At 40.7% G+C, this 22,313-nt stretch overlaps 1 protein-coding gene across 2 annotated transcripts in view; it reads left to right on the forward strand.

Annotated features, from left to right (window-relative positions):
* ASPM (assembly factor for spindle microtubules) overlaps positions 1-22,313 on the forward strand; it is a 51,529-nt gene that overhangs the window by 18,322 nt on the left and 10,894 nt on the right. Inside the window, exons 10-20 of one of the 2 annotated variants that reach the window (XM_031690139.2) lie at positions 77-252; positions 772-917; positions 1,002-1,087; positions 1,524-1,742; positions 2,980-3,187; positions 3,292-3,434; positions 3,544-3,672; positions 9,185-9,379; positions 13,714-18,000; positions 20,292-20,458; positions 21,832-21,928. In XM_031690139.2, coding sequence (XP_031545999.2) covers positions 77-252; positions 772-917; positions 1,002-1,087; positions 1,524-1,742; positions 2,980-3,187; positions 3,292-3,434; positions 3,544-3,672; positions 9,185-9,379; positions 13,714-18,000; positions 20,292-20,458; positions 21,832-21,928 — 5,853 coding nt within the window. The remainder of the gene's footprint in view (positions 1-76; positions 253-771; positions 918-1,001; positions 1,088-1,523; positions 1,743-2,979; positions 3,188-3,291; positions 3,435-3,543; positions 3,673-9,184; positions 9,380-13,713; positions 18,001-20,291; positions 20,459-21,831; positions 21,929-22,313) is intronic. The other variant, XM_072948755.1, reaches the window with a different exon arrangement.

Raw genomic sequence — 22,313 nt, forward strand, 5'->3', positions numbered from 1 at the left:
GTTTTGAAGAATTTGCTTTTATTGTAAATAAAAGTCTAACACTGGACTATAATACCTGCCACTCGTTTCTCCATAGGCTAGTAAAGAAATCCTTCTGGCTTTTTCACGAGACTTCCTGGGTGGTGAAGGTGACCTTTCCCGTCACCTTAGCTTATTAGGATTACCTGTGAACCATGTTCAGACACCATTTGATGAATTTGATTTTGCTGTTACAAATCTTGCTGTCGACTTGCAGTGTGGGGTGCGCCTCGTGTAAGTAGGACAAATGGAGTTATTTTGCTAAGTGGAATAGACTAAAACTTTCTGGAAAACACTCTTTTTCTGTACATATACAATCTTTCTTGCTCTTCAGTACAATGAAATAAATTTAAGATTTTAAAAAGTTGGGATAAGTTCAGGAGAATGGTGTCAATTTTAGGTATAGAAACCTTGTCTCCTCCCCACATTTTTTTTCCCTACTGGCATCTAACAGGGTCTCAGTAGGGACTACTGATGCCCCAGAATATGAATTGGGGAAAAGCATGGAACTAATTAAGCTATCAAATATTTAAGTAACACTCTATACGGTGACAGTGGGACATAAACTCAGGGTATCTTGCTCCAGATCACACAGTACTTCCTCACTACAAACTGGAATCCTCAAAACTTACTTTGGCGTGACTACAGTGAGTGACCAGTGCCTGCTTTGGGCGATAACTGTATTTAAATGAAATTCATCGTTCATGTATGTTGTTATCTAACAGTTTCATAAGAAAATTCCTCCATTGTTAGGCGAATCATGGAACTTCTCACACGAAACTGGAATCTCTCAAAGAAACTCAGGATTCCTGCAATAAGTCGTCTTCAAAAAATGCACAATGTTGACATTGTTCTTCAGATTCTCAAGACCCAAGGAATTCAGCTGAATGACGAGCATGGTAACAATTGAGTAAAGATAAAACCTCTCACTGAAAATTGATGTGTCCATATACTGTGCTTACGGACTATCTTCCCATCTGCAGGAAATGCAATCCTATCTAAGGATATCGTGGACAGGCACAGGGAGAAAACTCTGGCGTTGCTTTGGAAAATAGCCTTGGCTTTTCAGGTATTGTACATTTGACACATTTTGTACTTCATATTATCAACTCTCAGTATTGATTTATAAAAGCATTTTTCATCAGATAAAGTAACAACAGTAACTATTAATTACTACTTTATTTAGTCCCAGGAACTGTGATAATTGCTTTATATATATTCCAATTTAATCTTCACAGCGCTCCTGTAAGGTAGCTGTTATCATGACTGCCTAGGGGAGGAAAATGAAGTTAAGGGGACATCATTGACAGGAAGCAGAGATGAGATTAGAACCCAGGCATGTGTGGCCGCAAATCCCACGCTCTTAACCACTTACACATTCCATCGCTCCCACGTAGATGGTGTTTGCCTTTAAAAAAAAAAAAGATAATAGAAGACATTAGCTTCTGTGGGTCAAAAATAATGTGTGAAAAAATAAAGATATCTATCCTCCTTTTGTATTTCAGGTGAATATTTCCCTTAATGTAGATCAGTTAAAGGAAGAAATTGACTTTTTAAAGCACACACAGACCATGAAGAGAGCAGCGTCTGCACCGCCAGGCCGTTCTGACGGCCGTGTCAATCAGGAGGACAGAAGGCACAGCGCTTACCTTGAACAGCACAGTGAAAGCACAAAACTCCTAATGGACTGGGTGAATGCTGTCTGCGACTTCTACAATAAGAAAGTAAGTTTCTTTGTTTTTGTTTTAACCCAGTTTCTTTAAATAAATTTTGGTTAAAGTCTATTACACCTAATGCATAAAATATTTTCTTTAATTTCTTAAACGATTTAGTTGATATGTATAAACAAACTTTTCCTGTAATAAGTGAGGGATTGTCGCCTTCCTAGTTTCATCTAATCTGCCACCAAGTGTATAATGCACAAATATTTTATGTATCACTAAGGAAAAAAATGCCCTAGTTGGGAGTCTTAATAGGAGATACTTGAATAGAACTGGTGCACCAAAGGATCACACCCCTATTATAAAGCCAAATGCAAATACACCCACCGTGCAGAAGGGGGCACTAGAGGACCTCGCCCCGCTGGTGGAGGGGGGAAAGGAATCTTACGTAATCATTTGTTAGATTGGTGCTGCGTTTCTGTGTGAAGTGCATGTTAAGTATAAACACATGAAGATGAATTGTCCTGACACACATCAGTAGAAAAACTGTCAAATATATAGATAAATTCTGTGTTTTAATTAAGTGCTAGAGAGCCTTGAAGGCTCTAGGGGAGAATGTTCCATGGCTTTCTCTCTGTTTTTTTTTTTTTTCATTTTCATATTCTTTTTTCACTAAAGGTTATTACAAGATATTGAGTATATAGTTCCCTGTCCTATGCAAAAGAAATTTGGGATTTTTTTTTAAATCTATGTTTATATATAGTGGTTAACATTTGCAAATCTCAAATTCCCAATTTATCATTTCTCACCCCCATTCCTTTCTCTTGACTTCCAGTGTTGCTGGCAATCTTTGGCTTTCCTTGCTCTGCAGACACTTAACTCCAGTCACTGCCTCTGTCTTCACACAGCATTCCCCCTGTGTATCTGCTCCATGTCTCTCCTTTTCTTATAGGACACCAGTCATACCGGATTAAGATTCATCTTACTCCAAGGTTATCTTAACTACTTAAATCTGCAATGACCCCATATCCAAATACGATCATATTCTGAGATACTGGGAAGAACATGAATTTTTGACAAATGCTCTCCAACCCAGCACAATAACATAATCAAATTCTATTTTCGAAATAGCTAGTATTTTACAGGTGACAATTTGGCTATGAATGTGGTATTATACTAGGTACTAATAGGAACTGATGAGAGAGTCTTAGCTATTAAAAGGAAACAAGGAATACAAAATCACTGGTATCTTTCTTATTATCTAAACACTGCTAATTATTTGTCTGATATTCCCAATCAGGTGGAGAACTTTACAGTGTCTTTCTCAGATGGCCGTGTGTTATGCTACCTGATCCACCACTACCATCCTTGCTACGTGCCGTTTGATGCTATATGTCAGCGTACGACTCAGACCGTGGAGTGTGCGCAGACTGGCTCAGTGGTGCTAAATTCCTCGTCTGAATCTGATGAGAGTTCTCTGGATTTGTCTCTTCGAGCATTTGATCACGGTTAGTCCCTGATGGTTGATTAAATTTCCCAGTTTTCCTATTGCTCTGTCTGGTTTCTGGCCTGAGCAGTCTAATCTAATCGCGCTCTCTTACCTGCGTTGCAGAAAACACTTCAGAACTATACAAAGAACTCCTTGAAAATGAAAAGAAAAATTTTCAGTTGGTCAGGTCCGCAGTCCGAGACCTTGGTGGAATACCTGCTATGATCCAGCATTCAGACATGTCGAACACGATTCCGGACGAAAAGGTGAGCGGAAGTTTCTTAACCGACAGTAGCTGCTCACAGAAGACGAAAGGGAGCTGTGAGTTCTCTGTCTCACGGGAACTTCTCTTTTCACCTTGTATTTTTATCTTAGGTGGTTATTACCTATTTGTCATTTCTCTGTGCGAGGCTTTTGGATCTTCGCAAAGAAACGAGAGCTGCTCGACTAATACAAACAGCTTGGAGAAAACACAAGCTGAGAGAAGATCGAAAGCGCCATCAGGTACTCCTCAGAGGCGGAAGCGCTGTGATGTAAACTGTAGGTCGTAAGACGTCAGCGGGCTGCTCCCTGGTGTTGTTTCTGTTTTACCAATGTTGGAAATTATTGAGGTGATTTTCATAGCTGAGTGTTTGGAGGTGGGGATGAATATTTCTCCGAACTCCTGATGTTTCCTTCATTCAGTATTTTCTCCCGCCTCTGTCCACACTTCTCAGTCCACACCAGGGAAAGTAGAATAATGTATTTATCCCTGTTTTAAGTGTGTGAAAAGTAAGCCAGGGATGCCTGACTGCCCCTTCCGTCCTTCCTCTCGGCCTCTGCCCTGCCTCCAGGAAGCAGGCGTTTTCCCTTAACTTCTCATGCTGTGCTCTGGGAGGCTGGACCTCCACCAGAGCCCCTGGGGCATGGGTGTCACCTGTCTAACTCTGCAGTGCAATTAGCCAGCTCACTTCCTCTGCCGTGAGTGAAACTTTTCCAGGTTATCCTTTACTAGTTTAAAAGTGGCATTTTGGTTTCCATTGTTTTATTTCTCAAAATGTTTAGGAACTGGGCACAGGGAGAAGGATGTCACTTACTGTTTCCCTTTGTGACCCCAGTAGTATGAATATACTGAATTAGCATAAAATAAGTGTTTTCTTGAGTTCTGAGAAAAATGTCATGTTTAACAATCTGGGAAATGGTCTCTTTGATCACATTGAACAAACTATTTAAATCCTTTTATCACCCTACTCTTTCCACTAATAATGCTGTATTTACTTGGAAAAATCAAAATAATAGCAGCAGCATGCTTAATAAATCTTATCAGATATTAAAGAACATATTTCACCCAAGATTGCTCCTCAGTTCTGAATCGCAGTGCACTGGTGATAAAGTTCTCAGTAGCTGTGTAAAATAGCTAAATTTTGGCAGCCCTTCAGCATGCCCTGTGTTCTCTCCCACCGTATCAGACCTGGCAACATCACTAACTGAAATAGCTTGCTCTTGCCCCACTCGAAGTCTTGGTAGTAACTTTTGGGCGACGGGCAGTGACTTACGCTCACAGGTCGTCTTCTCTGCTGCCACGTCCTCTGTGCCTTCTCTTGCCCCTCATCTTCCTGGGATCTGCCTCCTTGCCCGCATATCTTTGGAGGATAACTTGTACCTCTGGAGGCTTCTAGGAGAATTGTTTTAGGAAAGTTTTCAGGGAAGACATTCTCCTGGCCAGTCCTCAAATTATTTCGTTAATTCATTATATGGCTTTAAATGAGAGAGTTATAAGATTTTAAGAAACAGGTATCAATTAATTTTTTTATAATGAAATCTGCTTAATTTTCTGCTCAGGATAGTCTTGTATTAATCACATATTAATTGCAGAAATTTCTTAGCTTTATCCTCACAAGATCCCTTTTCTTGATTTATTCCTTTGGTCCAAGTATTGGAAATTTCCTTTTTTTGAAAACCACTGCTTCTCTCCTTTCTCCAGGTGACCATGCTCCTTATGCAGTTATACTGAGGTGCGTCTGTACCATTTCATTTGCTGTTTGGAACATTAAACAGCAGGCTCCTTTCATATTCTCGTAGAAGTATTATAAACTAGTAAGCATATAACCGTTACCTTGTGGTAGCTATTTTTCAAGTTTTATATTTTTCTTTAGTCATTATTGTAATTTATTTAAACCATAAGTGTGGAAATAGAATGGTTCAAGCTCTTGTAGTGATGCGGCTGGTGGCCCAAATTACCTGATGAATGAAGCAGGCCTGTCCAAGGGTCCCCAGACACATTCTACCTCTTAGTTCTTCCTGATTGAGTAGGCACCAACTCCAAAGCAAAGTAAATCCTGTATTTGGCCTATATACAAAGCAAAAAAATAAACAGACAGACAGACAGGGAACAGGCTGGCTCAGCCACAGTGCAGGATTAAATAGGGCATACAGGCTGACTCAGAGTCAGTGACTGCAGGTATCGGAGCTTCGGCCATTAGTTTATGTAAGTTTTCAAATAGTTGCTAGTTTTTATAGTATATTTGGCTCTTTGGATCTATCTGCCTTCCTCCTGTAGCTTCTCTAGTGTCACCTACGGTTGTTCCGCATCAGTTTGCCAGAGACTCAGATGATCTACGAACTGAGTTAAGTTTCATTTTATGTCAGCTGATTGCATCCAAAAATGCCCCCGGTCCTTTTTCTAAGCTTCAGACTCAAATGCTACTTTTGAACAGCATCATACTTTTTTAAAGCAAATAAATGGGGTGTTTTTCTCCCCCTGAATTGTTTTTTATTGTAAATTGTGATAAAGAACACATCATAAAATTTACCACCTTAACTGTTTTTAAGTTATTCATATTTTTCAAGTTTGCTGAACACTATGATTCAGTAGGGTTAAGTATATTTACATTATTATAAAACAGATCTCCAGAGATTTTCCAACTTGGAGAACTGAATCTGTACTCATTAAAGCACAGTTCCCCATTTCCTCCTCCCCCTATCCCTGGTAACCACTTTCCTATTTCTATTTCTACAAATTTGGCTACTTTAGGTACCTAATATAAGTGGACTCATACAGTGTTTGTCCTTGTGTGACTAGCTTTCACCTAGCATTCGTCCTCAAGGGTCATCTACATTGTAGCCTGTAGCAGAGTTCCTTTCATTTTTAAGGCTGCATGGTGTTCTGTTGTGTGTATATACCACATTTTGTTACCCAGTCATCCTTCAATGGGCATTAGGTTGGCCGTTGTGAATAGTGCAGCTTTGAACAGGGGTGTACAAACATCTCTTTTGGAACATTTTCAGTTCTTTTTTTGTTTTATATGAATTTTTTTGTCTTTTTTTAACTTTTTATTGAGTAATAGTCATTTTACAATGTTGTGTCAAATTCTAATGTAGAGCACAATTTTTCAGTTATACAGGAACATACATATATTCATTGTCACATTTTTTTTTGCTGTGAGCTACCACAAAATTTGTATATATTTCCCTGTGCTATACAGTATAATCTTGTTTATCTATTCTACATTTTGAAATCCCAGTCTGCCCTTTCCCACCCCCCACCCCCTTGGCAACCACCAGTTTGTATTCTGTTTCTGTGAGTCTGTTTCTGTTTTGTTTTGTTTTGTTTTTTTGAGAGTCCACATATGAGTAATCTCATATGGTATTTTTCTTTCTCTTTCTGGCTTACTTCACTTAGAATGACATTCTCCAGGGACATCCATATTGCTGCAAATGGCATTATGTTGTCAGTTTTTATAGCTGAATAGTATTCCATTGTATAAATATACCACCTCTTCTTTATCCAGTCATCTGTTGATGGACGTTTTCAGTTCTTTTGGATCTCTACCTATGAGTGGTATTGCAGGAGCATATGACAGTTCTGTTTTTAACTTTTTGAACCACCATACTCTTTTCCATAGTCACATATTACAGTCCCACCAACAGTACACAAAGATTGCAACTTCTCCACAATTCCTGCCAACACTTGTCATTTTCTGTTTGTTTGTAAAGTTCAGAGATACCTCATTTTGATGTTGATTTACATTGCTCTGATGATTAGTACTGTTAAGCATCTTTTCATATTCTTGTTGGCCATTTGTATGTCATCTTTGGAGAAGTGTCTGTTCATTTGCCCATTTTTTAATTGAGTTATCTGATTTTTTTGTTGTTGTTGAGTTGTAAGAAATATTTATGTATTCTAGGTACAGGTTCCTTAATATATATATGATTTACAACTTTTTTTCAATATGTAGGTTGCCTTTTCACTCTGTTGATTGTGTCCTTTGAGGAACAAAAATTTTTTAAGTTTGATATAATTCCATTTGTCCATTTTTTGCTTTTGTGCTTCTGGTGTCATATTTAATAAAACATTGCTAAACCCAATGTTATGAAACATTACCTTATGCTTTCCACTGAGAGTTATATACTTCTGAGCTAAACATTTAGGGCTTTAATTCATTTTGAGTTAATATATGTATACTGTGTAAGATATCCAAACACCAGTTTTTGCAACACTGGTTGTTGAAGAGAGTGTTCTTTTCCCATTGAGTGGTCTGGGCATCCTACTTAACAATTATTTACTCAGTTACATGGAGTTTATTTCTGGGCTGTCTACTCTGTAACATTGGTCTACATGTCTGTCTTTATGCTGGTACCGCAGTTTGATTATTGGAGCTTTGTGATATGTTTTGAAGTTGTGGGTGTCGAGGAGTGTGCTTTTAGTCTGGATTCCTATAGCCTGCAGGCCACAGGCTCACAGGGGCACTGCAGTGATGTCAGATGGCTTAGTCAGCTCATTGGACATAATTCCTCAGCCAGATTGTGGAACCGTCTAGTCTTTTATCACCCAGAAATGACCCAGTATATGGCCCTCACCATTCCTTAGTTCATTAACTGCCTTTTTCCTCTGCTAGAGTAGCAGTTTGATCCCTTCCATAGCTGTGTTCTCATTCTGTAATGAGATACTAACAACTGATAATAATTAGAATCTGTGGCTAATTTCTGTGTGGAGCCCCCCCTTGCGTGGTGGGCTGTCCCAGACAGCAACATGCTGTAAGTTCTCAGACACACTATCAGTTGTTCCTTTCCACATGATCCCAGAGGAATAATTTATATTCTAGTTTCCAATTCAGGTGAACCGAAGTGATAAATCTAGCCTTTACCACTATAGCAAAGTGGTAAAGAGCACAAACTAAAGCCAGACTGCCTGTGTCAAGTTCTGGCTGTCCTACCCAGTGGAGTGTCTACTTGACCATGGCCCAGAGAGAGAAGTACTGGTCATCTGTTTTTGTGGTTGTAGCCAGGTTAGAGGGATCATTCAGGAAGTGCTCAGAATAGTGCCACAAACCTAGTATTTAATGTGCTGTTATTCATAGTAATTCATTAGAAGTAAGAGAGATGTGCAGGGTACTGGCCTCTGGTGCTCCCGGGGCAGCTGACGCCCCTGTGGCCACGGATGCAGTGGAGCAGTCCTGACACCACTTCTCACAACCCAACATTCTGCTCTCCTGAGCCTCTGTGGCCGAAAGCCACAGTGTGTTCTGTGCTGAGGTGAATATTTTGCATCTCCCTTTTTGTGAATTCCTTGTTCAAATTGTAACAAAGCAATAATACCTTCTCCTCTAAGGCATTTTGTTTATCTTAGGGTCTCTTTCTTTTTTTTTTTTTCCCTCCTACAATTCATCGCTTTCCTAAAAATCAAGCATGAATTCACTGCACCATAATCTGAGAAAAGTACCACACTTAAATTGCCTTTATATTGATTACTGAGGATCTGTGATAAATCAAACATGTCTGTGATCTTATCTTAGGATGATATTTCCTAGGAATCTTTGTTTCATCATATAAGTCTCATCTGCAAGTCTACCTATCAGCTATTTCAACATGCCCAGAGGTACCTGTACTACAGAGATGAGCATGTGACACAATAAGTCTGGGGCGTATTTTATTTCCAGTGTCAATTTGATTAATACTTAACAGATGATTTTCTTACAAATAATAATTTAAGATTTTAAGTGATTAAGTATTTAATTCATATTTGCTTTTTTTCTAGAAGAGAGACAAAGCTGCAAGAATTATTCAATCAGCTGTAATTAATTTTCTAACTAAACGACGATTTGAAAAGGAGATTAATGCGGCGTTGCTCATTCAGAAACACTGGCGAGGACTGTTAGCAAAGAGACAATTGTTAATGTTAAAAAAGGAAAAACTAGAAAAAGTTCAAAATAAATCAGCATCCGTTATTCAGGTATGGTATTCTGAATTTTAAAAGGTTTAAACATTTTTCAGGATGCCAGTAAAACATGAAAAGGTTTTAAATTATTATATTTGTGGTACTTTAACAAATATTTGATACCTCCGCAACCAAAATGCCTACTTTGCTCTGAACAGCAATCTAATTCTGTACCTTGACCCGTCTTCTTTGTTTTACCTTCGAGGTTTGCCTTCCACTCTGTGGGTCATGCAGTACCATTCTCCCTTATGTATCCGTCAACCCAGCCAAGCTCTCTTTCTATCTTTACTATAAGTCCTGGAAACTTCTCTTTGGGGATAAGTGTGCACGTCTTCCTCTCCAGCCCACTTAATTGGCACGTACTGAAAATATTACTTATAATCAGTTTATAGAATACCTCTGTTATTTTTCTACTTAGTAAAAACAAAAAGAAAGAAAGAAAGAAAAGTAACATATCTTTTCGCATAATGGAGATATTCCTTGCATCTATATGCTAGTTTTTGATATTAGATTCTGTTTTAATAACATCAGAGAGGTGTACTATTTAAATTTACCCTATGTAAATGCCACTGAAACTTCATCCCATAATTTTGTCTATTTTATAACTTTGGAGATTTTTTGTTTCTGGCTACTACTACTACTACTGTTAGTGAGAGACTCTGATTCAATAAATGATCTTTCTTTGAACCTTTCTTAAAAATGTGAACTATTACACATAGAAAATTGCACAAAACACAAATGTAGAGCCTAATGGTTTTTCACCTTTGTAACCACAACCTGGGTCAAGAAATGCCAGCCTCTCAGAAGCCATTTCTCAATTAACTCCCCCAGCCCAGCCCAAGGCAGACACTATCCTAACACATGCTGATCATGCCGCTTTCCTGTTACGTATCTTCCTTAAACAATATCATATTGTCTTACCTGTTTTTTGAATTTTACATGGATCGGTTCAGACAGTGTAAATTCTTTTATTCAACATGATATTTGTGGAGATTTACCGGTGTTGTTAAATGTAGCTGAGGTTTAACTTTCATTTTATAACATTTTACAATTTATCTGTTTTCTGTTGTTGATGGGCACCTGGCTTTCTGGTTTTGAGCTGTTCTGACTAAAGCTTTCATGAATGTGCCTTTTGGTGTGAAATATATTCACTCTGTTTGACATATACCCATGAGTACAATTATTTGTCTAAGGTTATACGTATTTCAGTTTTAGTAGATACTACCAAAGAGTTTTCTAAGGCGGTGACAGCACCAACTGTTCATTATACTTGGAAATTATCTCTTTGATTTTAGCCATTCTAGTCGTTGTATAGTGATAATGAATGACATAGAACATCTTTTCATACTGAAAATCTTCTTTAGTGAAGTGTTATTTCAAGTATCTTTTTCTTCAATTTTTTATTTTGATTGTTTGCCTTCTTGTGGATTTATAAGAGATCTTTATATGTTCTGGTTATTAGATCTTTGTTGGATATGTGTGTTGTAAATATCTTCTTCCAGACTATGATTTACAGTTTCATGTCTTTCCAATGAAAGTCCTTAATTTTCTTTTATGGTTAGTGGGTTTTTGTAAACCATTTAAGGAGTGTTTTCTTAACTTTAGGCCTTGAAGATATTTTCCTGTTGTAATCCGAAAGCTCTAATGTGTTGTCTTTCACGTTTAGATCTCTCCTGAAATTAATTTTTGCATGTGACTTGTATTAGGTGCCATTTTCCTTTTGTATATATGGCTATCCATTGTTTCAGTTACATTTTACTGAAATAACCATACTTGCCTCATTGCCGAGCTACCTTTGGCATACGTCAAGTATTCTTGTGTGTGCAGTTCTGTTTGTAGAAGCTTTTTCTATTTCATTGTTCTTTTTGTCTGCCACTGAGCCATGTACTTACTCTAGCTTTACATGAAATCTGGATGTCTGGTAGCTGGGTCCCCCTTTGTTTTTCTTTAAGAAGTTTTTAGCTATTCTAAGGCCTCTGCATTTTCATATACATTTTGAATCCGAAGTTTAAGAAGTGTTGGAATTTGATTGAGATTTACTTGAATAAGTCAGTTTAGTTGGTTAGAATTGATATCTTTAGCTACTGACCATGGTATATTTATTTCCTATCTAATTGGACCTTCTTTAAATGTCTCCTAAAATGGTTTTATGGTCTGATGCAAGAGGTCTTAAATATCTTCATTTGTTCCTAGGTATAACATATATATTTTTTAATTTAAATTTTAAAAGTTTTAGCTGTACATTGATCAACATCTTAATTTAAATTCTTTAATTAACACTCAGTGAAATGCACTTTTCTTTTTTTGATGTGCAGTTCCATAAATTTAAACATATGTGCAGATTTGTGTAATCACCACCTCAACCAGGATACAGAACAGTTCCATCTCCCAGGAAGATTTTTGCATTCTATTTCCTTGTGGTCCTTTCTCTCTCCACACCCAGCCGCAGGCAACCTAGCTCTGCCACCATCACTATAGTTTTGCCTTTTTGAGGATTCATATAAATGGAGCCATGCAGAATGGGAGCTTTGAGAGTGGGTTTTTTTCTCTCCTCAAGATGCCTTTGAGTCTCATCCAAGTTGTTGCATGTTCCTTACTGCTGAGTAGTATTCCAGTGTACGGATGTGCCACAGTTTGATTATATGTCAGCCTGTTGAAGGATATTTGTATTGTTTCCAGTTTTAGGAGATTTTTATTTCATTAGGGTAACTATCTAGGAATGGGAATGCTGGGTCATTTGCTAAGTGTATGTTTGGCTTGATAAGATGTCACCAAACTGGTATCTAGAGTGGCTGTCCCATTTTGCATTTCCACACCCAGTGTGCGTATCCTCCATATCCTTGGCAATGCTGATCTCAGTGTTTCTTAGCTGTTGTGGTAGATGTGTGGTGGTGCCATAGCTTTAATTTCCATTTTCCTAATGGCTATTGATGTACATGTTTTCAAATGCTTAACTGCCTTTTGATCATCTTCTGTACCAAATGTCTGTTGAAATCTTTTGCCCATTATAACTGAGTGCTTATATTAATGAGATTTGAGACATCTTTCTATATTCTGGGTGCAAGTTCTTTGACAGTGACTCGCAGCTGTTTTCTCCCAATCTGTAGGCCTTTTACAGAAAAAGTTTGACGGTCCTTGATCTTGGTGAATGTTCTGTGTACTTGAAGAGAATGTGTATTCTTTTGTTGTTGGGTGAAGTGTTCTGTAAATGTCAGTTAGATCTACTTGGTTGATGATGGTTGACGGTACTTTCATATCCTTCCAATGTTCTGTTTGCTAATTCTTGTACTAAGAGAGCAGTGTTTAAGTCTCCAACAATAATTGTGGGTATGTCTTTCTCCTTTTGGTTTTATCCACATGTGTTTTGAAGATCTTTTGTTAGGTGCATACACATTTGGGATTGTTCTCTTCGTGAGCTTTTTTTTTTTTATATATATCATGTAATGTTCCTTTTTATCCTCTGTAATGTTCTTTGCTCTGAAGTCTACCTTGCTTGCCATCACTATAACCACTCCAGCTTTCACTTGTTTGTGTTTGTGGGGTATATTTTCTCCTTCCTTTTACGTTTTAATTGCTTACCTCATTATATGTGACTTGAAGTCCTGACAGCATACAGTTTTTATGTTTTGAAAATCTCAGTGTTTTAACTCATGATTTAGACTGTTTATATTTTAGATATTTATAGATATGTTTAGATTTTGGTCTGTCATTTTATTATTTATTTTCTGAGTGTTCCCTTTCATTCTTCCCTTTCCCCTTTCCTGTCTTTTCAATAATCTTATCACTTTTTAGTGTTACATTTTAGTTTGTTTTCTTTCTTTTTAGTTACTTTATTAGTAACACTATCTCTACACTGACCCTTTTCTGAATTTGAAGATTTTACAACCAACCAACTAAGGAGAAAAAAAAAGAATGATATCTGCCACTCTGAGCATGGAGCCTGCTTCACTTTGTCCTGAATCTCTTAAGGCAGCATAACAATTCTTTACATTTGTACAAAGTGTAGCATTTTCAAAGTCATTTTGCATAAATAAGCTTAACTGTAGTTGGGTAAATGTCTGAATTACTTCTGCATCTTTTCATCTTAAGAGATGTGGTAGACACCTCATTTCTTGTCAGCTGAAGGACAGGAACAAAACCACGGTGGACACATGGTAGAGGAATAAGGCTGCACCCATGCAGGAGCTCAACTATAAACAAAAGAAACAACAATCTTCTTAAAAATACACTGCTTTTAAATTTAATGTGTTTATTTTTTTTTAAAAAGTTAGAAAAATTAATACTTTAAAAAATGTTAAGTATAGAAAGTTGTGTCTGTTTTACTTTGTGTCCTTTCTTACCTTTTTCAGAGATGTTGGAGAAGATATTCCACTAGAAAACAGTTTCTGAAATTGAAACATTATTCAATCATCCTGCAATCTAGGATAAGAATGATAATTGCTGTTGCTTCTTACAAACGATATCTTTGGGCCACAGTTACAATTCAGAGGCACTGGCGTGCTGTTTTAAAGAGAAGGCACGATCAAGAGAGATACAAAATGCTAAAATCATCAGCCCTTGTAATCCAGTCTACGTTCAGAAGATGGAAGCAACGCAAAATGCAATTACAAATAAAAGCTACAATAACATTGCAAAGAGCTTTTAGAGGATGGCACGTCAGGAAACGCGCCAGAGAACAATCTGCCGTGGCCATACAGTCGTGGTATAGGATGCACAGAGAATTACGGAAATACATTCACATTCGATCTTGTGTTGTCATCATTCAGGCAAGATTTCGGAGCTTTCAAGCCCAAAAGTTATATAAAAGGAAAAAGGAGGCTATCCTGACTCTCCAGAAGCACTGCAGGGCGCACCTGAGGGGCAAGGCGGAGCGCGCCAGCTACCTGCAGAAGCGGGCGGCAGCCCTCCGCCTGCAGGCGGCAGCCCTCCGCCTGCAGGCGGCTCTCCGCGGGATGCAGGCGCGGCGCCTGCGCAGACAGGTCAGAGCCGCCCGCGTCCTCCAGTCGTACTGGAGAATGAGGCGCGACAGACTTCAATTTCTAAACCTGAAGAAAGCTGTCATCAGATTGCAGGCACACGTAAGAAAACGTCAACAATTGCAGAAATACAGGAGGATGAAGAAAGCCACTCTTGTAATTCAGGTTCATCTTCGAGCTTATATTTCCGCCAAGAAAGCTTTAGTATCTTACCAGAGGACACGTTCAGCTGTCATTGTCCTGCAGTCTGCCTATAGAGGGATGCGAGCCAGAAAAGAGTTTATTCACATCCGTACATCTATTATAAAGATTCAGTCATTTTACCGGGCTTATATTTCCAGAAAAAAATTTCTGAGGCTAAGACATGCTACAGTAAAGTTACAATCAGTGGTCAAGATGAAACAAACGCGCAAGCAGTATTTACATTTAAGAGCAGCTGCGCTAAAGAGAGAAGAATGCGAGCGGGTGTCCTGCATCAAACTGCAAGCATTTGTCAGAGGGTACCTGGTCCGAAAGCAGGTGAGGTTGCAGAGAAAAGCTGCCGTTTCCCTGCAGTCTTATTTCAGGATGAGAAACAGGCGGCAGTCCTACCTGGGAATCCGTAAAGCAGCTGTCGTCATTCAGACTCACTACCGCGCGTACAAAGCACAGGTCAGTCAGAGGAGGGACTTCCTGCGAGTCAAAAGAGCCGTCACTCGCCTGCAGGCCGCTTACAGAGGTTACAAGGTGCGCCAGCTGGTCAAACGGCAACGGAGAGCTGCCCTCCAAATTCAGGCTGCTTTCCGGGGCCACCGTCAAAGGGCGGCATACCACGCTGTGCTTCGGTCCGCCCTCAAGATCCAGAGATGGTACCGGGCGCGCAAGGCTGTTTCTGACACAAGAACATGCTTTTTAAAGACAAGGGCAGCTGTGATTTCTCTGCAGTCCGCTTATCGCGGCTGGAAGGTTCGGGAGCAGATCAGACGGGAGCATCAAGCGGCCGCGAAGATTCAGTCCGCTTTCCGAACGGCCAAGGCCCGCAAGGCGTTCAGGGCGCTCCGGGCGGCCGCTCGTGCGGTCCAGCAGCACCTGAAGGCCCGGGCGGCCGGGCGGAGGCTGCGCGCCGAGCTGGCGGGCCTGCGCCGGGCGGCGGTGGTGCTGCAGGCCGCGTGGCGGGGCCGGGCGGCGCGGAGGCGGCTGCGGAAGCAGCACGACTGTGCCGTGGTCATACAGGCGCACTACCGCATGCACGCGCAGCGGCGGGAGTGGAGAGCCGTGAGGAGAGCGGCCTGTGTGATTCAGGCGCACTACCGGGCGCACAGGGCCGGAAGGACACAGCGCCACTGGTATCTGAAAACGCGAGCCGCGGTAGTAATCTTACAGTCGGCCTACCGGGGTGTGAGAGTGAGGAGGGAAATGAAGGAGCGCCACAAGGCGGCGGCCACCATCCAGGCGAGGTACAGAGCTCACCTAACCAAGAAGAAATATGCAACCTGCAGAGCGTCAGCTGTTACAATTCAGAGGTGGTATCGAGATACCAAAACTGCGCACCGTCTGCGTCAGGACTATCTGAATCTCAGGAAGGCGGCAGTGACGGTGCAGGCTGCTCACAGAGGTGTTAGAGTGAGAAGGCAAGTTCAGCGTATGCACGCGGCAGCCACCTCTATTAAAGCCCTGTTTAAAATGCATCAATCACAGTTGAGATACCGGAAAATGAGAACAGCAGCTGTGGTAATTCAAGTCAGATACAGAGCGCATCATCAAGCTAAAACTCAGCGCGCAGAGTACCTGACAATTTTGAAAGCCGTTATTCTAATTCAGGCCAGTTTTAGAGGAGGCAGAGTTAGGCAGACCCTGAGAAAGATGCAGACGGCAGCGACGCTCATCCAGTCCCACTTCAGAAGACACCGACAGCAAACTTATTTTAATAAGTTAAAGAAGGTGACAAAAACGGTGCAGCAGAAGTACCGGGCAACGAGGGAAAGGAACGTACAACTTCAAAGATACAACAGACTGAGACTTGCTGTAATCTGCATTCAGGCTGCTTTCAGGGGGATGAGAGCCAGGAGACACTTACGAGAGATGCACTTAGCCGCAGCTCTTATTCAGAGGAGATTTAGGACTCTGATGATGAGGAGAAGTTTCCTGTCTCTCAGGAAAACTGCTGTGTGGATTCAGAGAAAATACCGTGCAAATGCTTGTGCGAAGCATCACCTACAACAATTCCGACGTCTCCAACAGGCAGCCATCAAGATCCAGTCGTCGTACAGAAGGTGGCTGGTGAGGAAAAAGATACAGGAGCTGCACCGGGCTGCCACCATCATCCAGGCAGCTTTCAGGTCGCTCAGAACACGTGCCACCTTTCAGACTTGGAAACGCGCCTCCATTCTAATTCAGCGACGTTACCGAGTGTACAGAGCTACAAAACTGCAACGAGAACTTTATGTCAGACAAAGGCGTTCTGCAGTGGTCCTTCAGGCTGCATACAGGGGGATGAGAGCAAGACAGCTCTTAAGGGAAGAACACAGAGCTGCTGTCATAATACAAAGCACATATAGAAGGCATAGGCAGTATTCTTTCTACCAGAAGCTTCAGTGGGCTACAAAATTAATACAAGAAAAATACAGAGCAAACAAAAAGAAAGCTCTTCAACACAACGCACTCAAAGCAGCAGCCTGTGCGCAAGCGGATTTTCAGGATACGATCGCAGGGAAACAGATTCAGGAATGGCAGCTTCAGGCTGCCATCACTGTTCAGAAGCATTTTAAAGCCTTTAAAGTTAGGAAGCACTATCTCCACTTTAGAGCAAAGGTGATTTTTGTTCAGAGGAGATACAGGGCACTAAGTGCAGTGCGCACCCAGGCAGCCGTTTGTATACAGTCCCACTACAGAGGTTTTAAGGCACGAGCCGGTATCCAGCGTATGCACCTGGCGGCCACACGAATTCAGTCATCCTACCGAATGCACAGGGCCAAAGCTGATTATCAAGCAAGGAAAACGGCGATCGTGGTTATACAGAATTATTACAGGTCATATGTCAGAGTAAAAACGGAAAGGAAAAGGTTTTTAGCTGTTCAGAGATCTGTTCGAACTCTGCAGGCCGCTTTTAGAGGCATGAAAGTTAGACAGAAATTAAAAGACGTGCCCGAGGAAAAGACGGCAGCCCTCGCCATCCAGCCCGCGTCCTGGTGTTCTGGACCTGAAACTCGGCGTGAAATCGGTCAGAGCTTGGCACTTGGGAGCCCCAGGCTGCGTGGGGCCCCTCTCACTGGTCCTTTACAGGAGGCAGAGCACTGTTCTCAAAGAAAGGCTGCAGTTACAATTCAGAAAGCTTTCCGTAAAATGGTCGCAAGGAAACTGGAAACACAGAAGCGTGCTGCCCTACGAATTCAGTCCTTCCTTCAGATGGCGGTGCAGCGGAGAAGGTTTGTGCAGCAGAGGAGGGCTGCTGTCACTCTGCAGCAGCGCTTCAGGACCTGGCAAGCCAGGAAGCAGCTTTCATCGTACAGAGAAGCAGCAGTGGTTTTAAAAAGTCACCACAGAGCCTTTTTGTCTGCAGAACATCAAAGAGAAGTTGATTCACAAATAAGGAGCAGTGTCATCATTATTCAAGCTAGAATGAAAGGATTTCTACAGAAACGGAAGTTTCAGAAAATGAAAGATAGCGCCATAAAAATCCAGGTATTTGCATATTTAAATGTAAAGCTTTCATTTTTTTTCTTTGACCAATATTTCTTGGAATTTATAAAATGAGCTTAAGCAGGTTAAAGAACAATGCTTAGCTTACATAACCATTTCAGTTATCTTCCAAAATGGAGTATTTTTCCCAGAGTAAGTGACACTTAAGTTGAGATGTCAAGCTTAAGCTGAAGGGTGAATTGGAAATAGCCAAGTGAAATGCATCAAAGGCATGTGCCAGCTCTAGGAGATCACATGGAGCTCAAAAATGAGACACAGCATGGACGTGTGATGGAGTGATGTGCCACCAGGCTTGCAGTCGATGGAGTGAGGGGTGCCTAGCTTTGTAAGACCAGAGAAAGTTTGGTCTTTACCCTCTGGACTAAAAAGTTCTAGAGGAGTTTAAGCAGGAGAAGAGCAGAATCATATTTTATTTTTAAGAAATTACTCAGGCAGGAGCATGGAAGGTGGACTGGAAGGAGAGCAGGCCTGGGCACTAGGAGGCTGCTCGCTGCAGCCGGGGAAAGCAGGCCACAATCTGGTAGAGGCAACAGTGGAATTGTGAGGGTCATTGTGAGGGGGGGATAGGGTTACAGGGAGCTTGACAAGGAACCGAGCCATGCTTAGGGCCTAAGTAACTTGGCAGATGGTGCCGTTCACTGGCGCGGAGGGCAGGTTTGGATCCTGGTGAAGAGTTGAGCTCGGGGTGTGTGAGGTTGAAGGACCCAGTGCACACACGTCCAGTGGGGCAGCTGGGTGTGTTCGTCCGGAGTTTGGAGGGTAGCGCGGGTTTGGGGATGTGATTTCTGCGTTGTTGGCACACACTGGTGACTGAAGTTGTGGGAGCTGGTGGTCCCCGTGTAGGAAGGGTGTGTAACACGGGTAAAGGATAAGGACCTAGGACTGGAGCCCTGAAGAACGTCACAATTTAAAGGAGGAGAAGCCAACACATGATATTAAGAGACAACAAAGAAAACTGTAAGATTATGGTGTAAAGAAACTAAGGGTGGAGGAGAGGTATACTCAAATTTCAAATGCTGAGGGAAGTTAAGGACTGATAGGTGTTAACAGGATGTGTCAATGAGGGTTAGATTCAGCTAAAATGATGGAAAAGCCAAAATAACAGTCCTATGAAACATCAACTGTTTTTTATGTAATTAAATTATAAAATTACCTGTTACACATCTAGTTTTCAACATATACGGTAATCTCAAACTTTAGCACACATTGAAATCACTTTGGAATTGTTAAAAATACTGGTATCTGTCTCCCACTATGAATACTAGTATGTTGGTATTCAGGTTTGTTTACATAAATACCAGATAGAAGTACCCTGAGTGAGTTCAGGACGTCACAAGAGACATTTGACCGCACATTTAATTCTTACCTGTTGACTAAATCTGGAACCTGATCCCCGCAGAAGGCGCAGCTGCTATATTTCTTGTAGGTGTTTTGAAGTCAAATAGACTCGGGTTCAGATCTTGACTCTGTTGCATACTGGCTACATGGTAACAATTCTCTTCTGTCTCAACATTAATTTCTGTAAAATAGAGACCTTAATCATCTCAGAAGATATTTGTGAAGATTGAATAAGATACCTCTGCCACTTATTAACCTTGGACATCAACAAGTTATTTTAGGGGGGGCCAACTGCTCTGGGCCTTCATTTTCTCATCTCTAATTTAGAGATAATATCACTCACCCATGTTATTGTAAGAGCTCCTAGCACTTAGCACAGTGCTCAGCACTTAAGAAGTTACAGCTGTCACTGAAACCTTCAGTCATGGTGCTACGAGGTTGCCAAAATCAGAGAATCTGATGGTCCTCAGAGAGACGGATGCTTTCAGGACTCTGCAGCAGGCTGGACAGAAAACCCAGGAGGCATCTGAGGTGGATGGGGAGGGAGGTGGGAAGGATTCCAATTCTGTCCCTGGAAGTAGAGTGGTCAGTGTGTTCATTTCCCTTCTGTTCTTTCACAGGGGTGGAGATGGTGAGGTCAGTGCCCATATCTGGCTTTCCAGGCACTGTGCGTATCTGACAATTTAAAATATCTAGTTGCATTAAGCTTAGCGGGCGGCCCGCCACAGGGTGTGTGGTGAAGCAGCAGGTGTTCACCCGGTGAGCGCTGCTGTGTCAGGAGGGAGTGCTTCTAACAGAAGGTCATGGTGTGACCATTCCAACAGTTGACCTTGCTTAACCGTACCTTAACTCTTTTCAATAACTAATTTTTTTTTGGCAGTTTACAAAAAATTTGACATCTCGTTGCATGTTTGTTACATTTATGTGTTTCACAGACTGTGTGGAGGAGACATAAAGCCAGGAAGTATTTATGTAAAGTGAAAGCTGCCTGCAAGATTCAAGCCTGGTATCGGTGTCGGAAAGCGCGCACAGAGTACCTGGCCGTTCTGAGCGCCGTCCGGACCGCTCAGGGCTGCGTCCACGCCAGACTGCAGAGAAGACGGTACTGTGCGCGGCAGCCGAGTCTGTACAGAGAATGACACTTCTCCTTGATGTGTCTTTTAAATAGTTGCTGTGCTTACTTTGTATGGTTTGTTTGTTGGTGTTTTGTCCATTAATGAAACAGAATATATGCCTAAGACAGCCTTAAAAAATATTCACTCAGATTTGATTCATGCAGGTTCATAAGGTAAGTATAGGCATGGAGGCGTGGGAAGCAAATAAAATAATCTAGTGAATCTTGGTTTCCTTATTAGGGCCCTGGTTTCACTGGTTTGTTTTGTTTGTTTATTTAGCTATAGGCAACACTTGTTTCTCACTTTTTTTTTTTACTTTGTATTCTTCCCTGTACTCTACGCTTAGTGATGGAGACCTAATCCCCAACTTGCCTCAGTTAATTCTGTTTCCCTATTCCTAGTCCATTTCTTTTAAACACATATTCAGAAGCTCTTGCCAGATTGTCTATATTATTTTTGACTTCATAGTGTAAGAATTTTTCTTCAGTCCCCAGAACTGATGAATTAGTGTAACAGTGACAATTTTAAAGATCATTTTAGGAGAGCACCCTAGTGTTAGAAGAGTTTCTTGATCAATTCCATAGATAGAATCAGGGCTTGTCAAATAAAAATATAGTTGCCACACTCCACTATTAAGGACCGGTATCCGATTTTCCTGAACCAAAATACCAATTTTCCCGTTGACAGCCTTATTTTCTAAGAAAGGTGGCAACATGACTTAAGTTAATCTTTCCACTTTTTCCATGAACAGATCAAACAGCCTGTCCTTTCTCAGTTACCTCTTGCCACTATTTTGATGCCTAAAGTTTAATCTCCAGCCCTCACAACATGAATTTTTCTCCAATTCTGTTTACAGAATATTTTTTTTCAGATCTTTTGATGGTGCCCATCTTTCCTTTCAAACGAGCGTCCGTTTCTCATCTGCCTGACGCTGGCCCGCCCTCCCAAGCTCCCTCTGTGACCACCCTGTCTGCTCAGACTCTTGCCGTGTGGACTTGGGTTCCTGCTCTGCCGTCATTTGCACACCACCCCTTTATCTAGGCTTTGTCTACATCTGGATGATCCTGCTTCCTTCTGATCCTGTTCAGAATCTTTTTTCATTGTGGAACATAGTATTTCCTGACCACTGTAATTACTGCCAGTTGTAAAACTTCTTTTGCATTGTGTTAACACGTGTGTGTGTTTGTAAAATTCTGATTGCTAGAACTTAAGTATAAATTATATTTTTCCACTTTCTTTTATTCTCTCATTGTCTTTCTTATTTTTTCCTTCTCCTCTACTATTTATATGGGGGGAGGCAATAATACTTTCTGAATAAATTAAAGTAATTTGAAATTGCTTTCCAATAATCACTTTTTAGGTTTTTGAATATGAGAGCATCCACAGTTATCATTCAGAGAAAATGGAGAGCTATACTTTCTGGAAGAACAGCTCGTGAACAATTCTTAATGATGAAAGTAGGTGTTAAAAAAAACTACAGTTCATTTGTAAAGAACTTCTTTAGAAAACAGAAAACGAATAAGTCAATAACTATACATTTATCTTAAATACATCATTGCAGTCAATTAAAAATTATATTCACTCGTAAAAATACATTTGTGAGTATTTCTGTTTGTATATCTGTATTTATAAAATATTCTCAAAGTGACTTTTAGAATAAATAATTTATTTGGAGAAAGTCATTAATAGATGTAGTAATTATGCCTGTGTAAGTCAAACACTTAATAATATACTCTTTAAGCCACAATTAGTGATCTGTTTAAAATATTTAACATCAGTTTTTAGAATAGCTATAGTAGCTATGGTCTTTGATTAAAGAAATAAAAATTAAAATTATACTTA

Source organism: Vicugna pacos, chromosome 23, assembly GCF_048564905.1.
Source record: "Vicugna pacos chromosome 23, VicPac4, whole genome shotgun sequence".
NCBI lineage: Eukaryota > Metazoa > Chordata > Mammalia > Artiodactyla > Camelidae > Vicugna > Vicugna pacos.